Source organism: Alosa alosa, chromosome 16, assembly GCF_017589495.1.
Source record: "Alosa alosa isolate M-15738 ecotype Scorff River chromosome 16, AALO_Geno_1.1, whole genome shotgun sequence".
Lineage (NCBI taxonomy): Eukaryota > Metazoa > Chordata > Actinopteri > Clupeiformes > Clupeidae > Alosa > Alosa alosa.
This window is the reverse complement of record NC_063204.1, coordinates 3,712,848-3,722,935: the sequence shown is the minus strand read 5'-3', so window position 1 is coordinate 3,722,935 and position 10,088 is coordinate 3,712,848. Positions and strand designations below refer to the sequence as shown.

Genomic DNA, 10,088 nt, shown 5'->3' with positions numbered 1-10,088 from the left:
GATTTGAAGAATAATTTGTTGGAATCGGTTTCTTTTATAGCGGCTTTGTTTGTACTTGGTGAATGTTGGTGACTGGGCTTACTTGAAGTTTGTGGGAGGTTACTTCAAAATTGAAAACTTTGAGCACTTTGATAAAGTGCAGTATTTATGGGTGAGGAGAAACGCTAATCTTCCAAATAGCCTCTTTGTCATGTGTCGAAACAATCGAGAAACAAGGGACAGAATAAGACTTGACATTTCCATGAAATAGTTTTGTTTAAGGGCCTACTAGAGAATACTCTGTACTCATGAGCTATAGTTTCCATCTTAGTCTCGAGGAGAATCTACTCACTGGCATCAACAGAGGAGCATCTGAGCAGGAAAGGTCATGTTATGTTGTTAGAGATCAGCTGATGTTCCTGCAGGCCTTCATTATAGTTTAATGACATATTGATATTTTTGATTTGTTGTGTTGTAACATTAGATTAAATTTGAAGGTTGTGTGTGTATACTGTACGTGTGTGTGTGTGTGTTTGTGTGTCTGTGTCTGTGTGTGTGTTTGTGTGTGTTTCAGCCCCTGCAATAGTGTTTTAGTTTGTATGATGCTAGAGACAGTAGATGCTATCTGTGTGTATTTATATCGTGTGTGTGTGTGTGTGTGTGTGTGTGTGTGTGTTCACAATGTTGGGGTATACTGTATGTAAAAATCAGAAAACCATCTCCGTAAACATAAATGAACTATCTAACCTTAGTTTGTGTGTGTGTGTGTGTGTGTGTGTGCAGTGCTGCAGGAGGCGAGATCTTTAACCAGTGTGTTGCTGAGCGGGACGAGGCCTTTAATGAGGGCGACGTGAAGCGGCTTCTGAGGCAGATTCTGGAGGGCGTGGCCTTGCTACACAGGAAGAACGTGGTTCACCTGGACCTCAAGGTGAGTCGGCGATGCTACAGTGCCCAGCTGAGCAGATTACAGTTGGACGTGGTCGCACTGCAGTAGAGCAGTGTTGGGTCATGTGTTCAGATCAATTCTAGGTTTACAGTGTTTCCCACAGAATTGGATTCAATTTGTGGCGGTAGCTGACTTTGACAACGAAATTGACAAGCAGCTGTAAGTAGGCTAAGCATTCTAAATTCGCCATCCAAACAGTATTCTAACGTTAGCTTTGAGATACTGCTTGATTTCATAACTTAAGTTAGTTTAGTCTCTTCAATGTAGCCTACTATGTTGTGATAAGAGCAGAGTTCACTTCAATGCAGCAGTTTTGAACAAATTTGCGCAGCATGGTCACGATGCTAAGCGGATTTAATAGCAATTTAGCCAGACGTCTTCTATGCAATGCTTCTATGTGGCAACAACAATCCTTCAACAATCGTGAATGTTTTGTTAAATGCACATGCAGAGGAGTGGCAGCGGGCTACGAGAGAGAGAGTGGGGCGGGGCAAGGAAAGGCTGCGTGCATAAAAAGCGCAGCTCAATGGCAATGCAAGGATTTGACCTTATATTTAATTTAAATTAAATTAAATGAAACATAGAATATTCATCTGTGGCGGCCGATTTTTATTTCGTGGCACCCCGCCACAGATTAGTCAATGTATGGGAAACACTGGTTTAGCCACTAGGGGGGAGCATTTTGCTGCACTGAAATGTTTTTGAGCTACTCTGTGGAATGGCCTTGCCACACACATACACTCTCTCTCTCTCTCTCTCTCTGTCTCTCTCTCACTCTCACTCTCACTCTCACACTCACTCACACACACACACACACACACACACACACACACACAGCATCACAAGCATCACAAATGAGCTGTGTGTACATCATCACAAGTATACATGGCATCTGGCCCTTTGTAAAGGGTTGCCACCTACAGTATGTCTAATAACAAACCTGGACATATTATCCAGGACCTGACCAACCGCTTTGCTCACAAGTGAAAATGTCCATTAGACATTAGACCCACCCAAAATTGGCCTTTGTGCAGAAACATTGTGCATAGGCCTGAACATTTTAGATATCTCAAGTATTCTCAAAAGAGGAAACTTCTCTTACTTAACGTATCTGACCTGATTATACTGGTGCTTGTGCTTCCTCTTTGCTAAAGAGATAAGTAGAGGGATGCCATTAGGTTTGCATTTGCCATGCCTTAGCCATAGGGATGTAGTGGTCAAATAAGAGGTGGGTAAACTGTTAACTCTGTGAGGTGGACTGTGGCATGCAGTATCAGAGTTTTTAAACAGGCATTCAGAACATGTTTGATGATGGTGGCTATATTGCCCCTTGTTTATAAATGGTTTCTAGAGTGTACGTATTGTGAATGTGGATAATACAGTGTGATTTGTGAATGTTAAAAGTTGCAATTGGTGAGTAAACTATTTTGAGAGGAGGATAAACTGTAATAAGAGGTGGATAAACTGTGTTTACTTGCGTTTAGCCTCCACTACATCCCTGCTTAGCCACACCTATAGCCACTTTTATTCCAATGTCTAATTGAGACATACTGAATAACTTGTTGAACGTTTCATTTTCTTTTTTACTGGCCTGTCAGTCTTGTGGTCATCTTCGTCCTCCGCCTCGCTACCCATATTAACGATAACGAACGGCGTTGAGTATTTGACGCTAGGTAGATCAATCTTTACTGCTTCTGCCACCTGTATAGCTGCCAAGACAGACGCGCAAGATAGTAGATAGGCTACGTCACATCCCTGCAGAGCCAATGATGGCGCATTCTGCACACAAGAGACACTGAGCGCTCTGTGCGCAACGCATAGGCTATTTCAAGTGGAGAGAAAATAGTAAATATAACACATATTCACGTAGCCTTTTGGAAACCGGGAAATTCAGTGTCCCGGGAGAGTTGATACATTTCCCGGGACAGGCTATTAAAAAGAAGCACAATCCCGGTAAAACCGGGACGGGTGGCAACCCTACCTGTGTAGGACTGACCCATTTGGGTGAAACATTAAACTGGTTTGCCTGACGGTCACTAACGGTCACTAACTGGGTGTGTGGACCCTCCTCCTCCTCCACTGCAGCCTCAGAACATCCTGCTGACGAGCGACTCTCCCCTCGGGGACATCAAGATCGTGGACTTTGGGCTGTCCAGGATGGTGAGCAGCAGCCAGGAGATCCGTGAGATCATGGGCACGCCAGAATACGTGGGTGAGTGGCCCAGACTCAGGAGGTCCCAACCCCTGACCAGGATCTGTGAGTGGCCCAGACTCTGGAGGTCCGAACCCCTGACGAAGATCTGTGAGATCGAAATGCTGCGTAGGAACCTGAGTTTCTGGGAGCTTCTGTTACCTTGTGCAGATCCTTTTTTTATTTTTCATATTTTACCTTCAGTTTGAGTTGAGCAGTGAAGGCCATTGGTGGACAAACATGTTGATGCTAACAGTGCTTATCCTCTTCTTCTACAGCACCAGAAATTCTGAATTATGAGCCAATCAGCACAGCCACTGACATGTGGTGAGTTTATGTTGTTATTTATTAATATGTTTATTTGACAGGAACAGTGCACAGTGTATTACTGAGCCAGATTATAGCACAGTGTATTACTGAGCCAGATTATAGCACAGTGTATAACTGAGCCAGATTATAGCACAGTGTATAACTGAGCCAGATTATAGCACAGGGGCTAATGTACATGTGTGGTCCCTGAGCATGAGCCGATGTTATTAATCAGTAGTATTGTAGTAATAAGTGGACGGTGATGCACTGTTGTTCTTTATATATATTTACGCATGGGGGGCACTTCAGCTTGTGCATTCATTAGGCTCTCAGTGAACCTGTCCATCTGACTAGTTTATGGGCTATTTTAAATGACCAGTGGGCAGTTTGAGGTCACAGGTGAAGCAGCGTGCTATTAACCCAGTGTGTCCTTCTGTTGTAGGAGTATCGGCGTCCTGGCCTACGTGATGCTCACGGGCATCTCTCCGTTCCTAGGGGACGACAAGCAGGAGACGTTCCTCAACATCTCCCAGATCAACGTCAGCTACGCTGATGAGGAGTTGGAGTGTCTGGACAAGGCAGCCATTCACTTCATCAAGTCTCTCCTCCTCAAAGACCCAGAGTGAGTAGCTTAGTACAAATGCTAACTTTCTAAGCAAACTGCAAAAACAGAAACAAAAGCACACACTGTACAAATGTAAAGAATTAACTACTTGGTCAGTTACTCCGGTGGTCAATTTCAGATCTGTAATCACAAGTCTTTGATGAATTTGTGTTATAATTGTTTCGCTTTCCACCCTAAAATGCTCTGTTTATTATTGTTTATTTATGTTTTTTTTTTTTTTTTTTTTTTTTTAACCATTTCATTTCACTATAACTTGTGTACTGGTTTATTTAGTTTTGTTATGATTGCTAGTATTTTAGACTAGGACAAGGCTAATCATGCACAGGACTGTTTTATTTAGTTTTATGATTGTTAATATTTTAGACTAGTACAAGGCTAATCATGCACATTTATTTAGTTTTGTTATGATTGCTAGTATTTTAGACTAGGACAAGGCTAATCATGCACAGGACATCTGGTTTATTTAGTTTTGTTATGATTGCTAGTATTTTAGGCTAGGACAAGGCTAATCATGCACATTTAGTTTTATTACGATTGCTAGTATTTTAGAATAGGAATTGGAACACTTGGAATGCCGCGCTGTTTTCGGAAGCTTTGGCCCAGAGTGCCAGCAATTTAGATCATTGGTGACTATTTTTGTAGAGCCACAGCATATTCTATGTTATAGCTATGGACATACTATGGCTTGTGAGACTTTAAGCTCTCAGTGGGTACAAACTGTTTATTTCTACATGCCTCTGTTCCTGAGAAATCCCAAGCTAAACAGTGGCTAGTTTGAATCAAAATCCCTGTTTTTTTCTTCTAGAAATGGAGATATAGCGTCTTTTATTAAATATGTGCTGTTTGAGCCTGTCACTCTTCTGACTTACATTTCTGAAGAAAGGTAGAAAGGTGGACTCATTCAGCATCTGGCGAAAACACCTGCTGCAATATCTTTTTCTTCAACTTTTTCATTTTCCCCTTCAGCACCTGAGAAGTGTTGCCTGTAAAGTTTTCGGGAAGTGACCTAGCGAGACCTGACGAGACTGCCACCTAGTGATAAACCCACGAAAATAAATGGCCTGGGTTTGACCTGACGTGCATGCGTCACTGATTGAACCCAAAGCGGCAACCATCAAAAGCCTAGTTATGATCAAATGTCCAGATCAAATGTCCAGATTGTGCGTTTTCATGAGTTTTCGATCGTCATCTATTTCAGTTCTATTTATCATAGAGTTCCCAAAATCGCACATAAGGTGTGTTAGAGTGTCTATTTTCGTAATTAACTAATTAAAAAAAGCTGAAAACGCAATATTGCATTTTTGCGATGTTAATAAAGAAACTTTAACGGCCCGTAGAGAACATCTCTTAATAAAGAAACTTTTACGGCCCGTAGAGAACAACTCCTCTTAATATCTGCTGTGTGTAGAGAGCGTGCAGTATAGTATAAGTCCTAATGTCTGCTGTCTCCTTTTGTGTGTGTGTGTGTGTGTGTGTGTGTAGGGAGCGAGCCACTGCTGAGGAGTGTTTGCAGCACCACTGGCTCCAGCAGCTGCCGGAGGTCCTGAAGGAGGTGGCCGAGCCCTTGGACACTCCAGTGGATGGTGAGTGCGTCCTGGGGCCCGTCAGCCCTGGAAGCAGCGGCACCGGGTCCAGCTGCGCCGAGTCCGACCCGGAAGAGGTCACGGAGGAGCTCATCGTCATGGCGGCGTACACTTTGGGTCAGTGCCGGCAGACGTCAGATCAGGAGACGCTCACGCCAGACCAGAAGGCCATCTCCAAGCGCTTCAAGTTCGAGGAGCCCTTCTCTGCCCTGCAGGAGGTGCCGGGTGAGTTCATCTACTGATCAGCTGACCACTCAGACCGCCAACCATCGCTGCGATAAGCTTCGAGTACGTAAAAGAAGAAGTAGCAGAGATGGCGACCAATTAAAAAAGGAACAAAATTCGCACTTCGAAGAAACAAACAAGTCTACTATTACTTTTAACCCCAACCTCATGATTTGAACTCACAAGCCAAACTTTTGTTTTATTTGTTTTATTTTGTTGTCATGATTGTGCTGCTTTGCTTCTTGGCATTAATGGGCACGTCGCTCCAGACGCCGCCTTGCTGTGCTCCTTCATGTGTAGTTTTCTTCCAACTTTGGTGCCATGCTTGAAACTTTTTGGAGTTTGTGTTGGACCATACTGTGCATGGAACCCAATCACTTTTGTTTTTTTAACCTTTTCTGTGTTTTTCATTTTCAAGTTTCCTTTGCCATGTATCTGAAAGTTAATATCGTTTGTGCAAAAGTTTAGATGTTCAGATGTTCGTTTTGGGGGGCGGGGGGGCGGGGGTGAGATTCACGATTATATGTAAATGAAACAGAATTAATATTTGTTTTAAAAATATGTCTTTATAAAAAAACTTTAATAAGCCATTATACACATAAACAACTTCCTGTTGACCTTTTGGGTATACGCTCCAGCAATAATAGTAAACATTTTTCATTCTTATGTCCGTTCAGAATATGTTTTTTTTTTTTTTTTTTTTTTTTTTTTTCCCACTCCGTAGTCATTATTACTGTATATTGGTCCAATGCCGTTTCCATTAAGGGTCAGTCAGTCTTTAATGGAAACACATCTGAAAATGACTTCTGATATTGTAAATAAAAGTTAATCTCTGAGACCAATCAATCTGTGTCTTATTTTTTTTATTTAAAATGATTCGTATGTTGGTGCATACTGCTTCACATCATCAGAACATAAAATGGCAAACAATATATAAAATGTAGCATACAGTCCATCTGATCAATAGGTATGTGCCTGGACTCTATACACTGACCATTCATTTCTAATGGCCGGTCATTTTTGACTAGGAATACAAGGGTGTTCTGAAGTTAAATAAAACACCAAATTGTTATGAAAATTATCAAAATCTGTATTGTGTGTTCAGATGCCCTGCGTTAACAAAGTCATGGAGCTTCATAGTAGTCAGAATAAGTTAACAATATTTTTGAGAGAAAATAACTGTCAATCAGTCACAATAGGAGGGTTAATGGACAGGGTCCACATTAGCCAGGTTTCTCACCATCTTGTGTAGAAGCTGTGAAGAAACCTCGTCCCGCCAGCGATTCCCATAAGCGATTTGTTAAAGGCCTATTGCTCCTTGTGGTCCTCTGCCTCGGTAACTGTTTTTTTCAGACATGTTCTCCGCACCTACGGATCTTTAGCTCGGAGTCGGACCGAGTCATAAAGATTGTAGTTTTAGCAACACGCCGTTTCGGGAGCATGGGTGAGGAGTGCAATTTAATGGGCTGCTAAAAATGGAAAACCTAGTTTTAAAAAAGACGCACATTTTTATTATTAGCTAGGCCTATTCTTTTTATAGTTTGAAAATGCTTTCGTTTTTCTGTTCGGTTTTGTTCACCCTGTTCACTATTCCTGCTTAGGCCTACCTTCAGCGTGACCAATTTTCGGCACATCATATCGTAGGCTAAACATAATTTTTAATAATAATAATAATAATATACTGTACATGACAGACATAAACGTAAGATAGTCATACACCTGGAAAGGCAGACAAGCTAGCACGTTACCGTATTCAAACCGCTGGGTGACAGCCTCTGTATTTGTAACTCATGATAGCCTAATAAATAATTGTCACTTGCCGGTAATGGCCTACAAGTGAAATGTCCTTCCACATGAAAAACAAGCACCACGGCCCACAAAAGTCAACAAGTCAATGCAGCTCAGTCCGGTGATGGCCAGGAAAATCTCATTTTGAGACTCAATATTTGGGTTAGCCACGTAGTGCAAGCGGAATATATGATAAGGCACAAAACACACGAGCATAATTAGGACAAAACAGAGGCTCTTGATCTGTGCCCAAAACTCCTGTTGAGAAGAGAAGTTGGCACCATATTGCTTGGTGATTGACTGCAAAATATTAACCTGAATGGCGCACAACACGATAGGAACCGTGATGAAGACGCCGCTGATGATATAATTTATAGCTTGCACACCAGATTCTTTCATCCTGGATCCAAAATTGAAGCAGGTATTTTCAGACTGTCCTCCATAGCTCAAGAATGTCACAGCGGGCACAACTATCAAGACAACTGTCCAGATAGTCCCGCTTGCCCCAAGAGAATGAAGCTTTCTGTGGAAATCTGGACTTTCGGTACGTTTGTAGAAGATGTAGAAGCGCAAAGTGAGCACTATGACGTAGATGAGGAAGGACAAGTACATGTGAATGTGGACCATGCTGCTGACGATCTTGCACATCTGCGGGGGCAAGTCCCAGCGGTTTCTGATATAGTAGTCGATGCGAAACGGGATGGTGGGCATAAATATCAGATGCGCCACGATGAGGTTGAGGACTGCAACGGTGGTCACGGAGCGCAAGTTGCATTTAAGCACGTTAATCATGAGGACTATCCCCAATGTGCCGACCATCAAGACGACCATGTAGATGCCGATAAGTGCTATCCTGTCGGGCGAGCTTGACAGTGGTGGTGGTGGTTCAGTCATCCTGACGAGAAAAATGAATTTAGAAACTTATCAAAAATCGTCAGAGACTCACAACATGCACCTGAGTAAACGGCCATTAGGATAATGCCTCACCCAGAGCGTAATGCTCTTTAGGCTACATTTCTTAACTGCCAAACGTTGAGTTGCATGTAGTGCCAACAGCGGGAAACTACAATATTCTTATGAGAGAAAATAATACAAGTCAAATTATTATATTTAAAAAATATATATAAATAAAATACATTAAAGACATTCAGACAGCGCCCCTGAACTTCCCGTTTTCATCTGATCTAACTGCATCTATAGATGACCAAATATATAGGCAGTAGCCTACAAAGGTATGCTATTTGTTGTTGGCTACATCAAATCTAACTAAACTTATAAATTTTAATTAATTTTAAAATGCAAAATGAGAGCAATTTACCTAAACGGAGTGGTTAAGTTGACGGAAGTATTGTTGGCTGTCATTTTCATGTTGCTGGAAGCGTGTAAAAGGTGCCTATCATGACGTCCCCAGATAAATAAGTCCTCGCCAGCAAGAGACCGCCTACTATTTTTTTTTAGCGGACCCACATGAAGTGGTCAATATTAAAATATTAACTAAGTTAGGTCAAGTCAAGTCAAGTTTATTTATATAGCACATTTCATACACAGAGGTCATTCAATGTGCTTTTCCACATGACGGCAACGTACATATCTGATCTGAGGACATGACCCCTTTTATATATCTGGGGAACTCAGTTCTTTGCGTTATTTACTAGCAATTCTATAGTTCAGTGTGAGTGCATTGCTGCATATCCAATGCAAGGGCATGGGTGGTTGTATGCAATTCTATAGTATTCTATCCAGTGCAAGGGCATGGGTGGATGCAATTCTATGCATATCCAATGCAAGGGAACTATACCGTACTTGAAATGTAATAGCCTAGAGATAATTGTGTATTAATACTCATGCATGATATACAGTAGCCTATTAAATAAATACCATGTCCAACTGTCCCATAGCTTAAAGATGCACAGAAGGATGTGACACCAGAATCTGTCATGGTGACACATCAACAAGCTCAACTGGCATGATGTCAGCATCGGCCCATTTACCACCATCACTCAACAAGCATCAAGCATCCAATCATTCAAGCATCCAACCACCCATGCCCTTGCACTGAATAGAATACTATAGAATTGCACCCAACCCACCCATGCCCTTGCACTGAATAAAATACTATAGAATTGCATCCACCCATGCCCTTGCACTGGATAGAATACTATAGAATTGCATACAACCACCCATGCCCTTGCATTGGATATGCAGCAATGCACTCACACTGAACTATAGAATTGCTAGTAAATAATGCAAATAACTGAGTTCCCCAGATATATAAAAGGGGTCATGTCCTCAGATCAGATATGTACGTTGCCGTCATGTGGAAAAGCCGTCTTGACACAGGTGTTACATGTGAACTGCACTCTCTTGCCACAGGTGTTGCATGTGAACTGTACTTCCTTGCCACAGGTGTTACATGTGAACTGCACTCTCTTGCCACAGGTG

The 10,088-nt window shown here is 42.0% G+C and overlaps 2 protein-coding genes across 2 annotated transcripts in view; one reads left to right on the top strand and one right to left on the bottom strand.

The window, feature by feature from the left end:
- stk17a (serine/threonine kinase 17a) overlaps window positions 1-6,353 on the top strand; it is a 40,772-nt gene extending 34,419 nt beyond the window's left edge. Inside the window, exons 3-7 of the mRNA XM_048266022.1 lie at window positions 763-907; window positions 3,011-3,137; window positions 3,395-3,443; window positions 3,868-4,047; window positions 5,533-6,353. Of these exons, the coding sequence (XP_048121979.1) occupies window positions 763-907; window positions 3,011-3,137; window positions 3,395-3,443; window positions 3,868-4,047; window positions 5,533-5,875 (844 nt within the window). The 3' untranslated portion in view covers window positions 5,876-6,353. The remainder of the gene's footprint in view (window positions 1-762; window positions 908-3,010; window positions 3,138-3,394; window positions 3,444-3,867; window positions 4,048-5,532) is intronic.
- A 1,225-nt stretch (window positions 6,354-7,578) lies between these two features.
- On the bottom strand, window positions 7,579-8,540 carry LOC125309832 (probable G-protein coupled receptor 141). The gene has a single exon (XM_048266955.1). The coding sequence runs from the start codon at window positions 8,538-8,540 to the stop codon at window positions 7,689-7,691; it is 852 nt and encodes a 283-aa protein (XP_048122912.1). The 3' UTR covers window positions 7,579-7,688.
- Window positions 8,541-10,088: the final 1,548 nt, after the last annotated feature.

Excerpts from the sequence above, each read along its gene's own strand:
- LOC125309832 (XM_048266955.1), bottom strand. The coding sequence starts at position 8,540 with ATGACTGAACCACCACCACCACTGTCAAGCTCGCCCGACAGGATAGCA.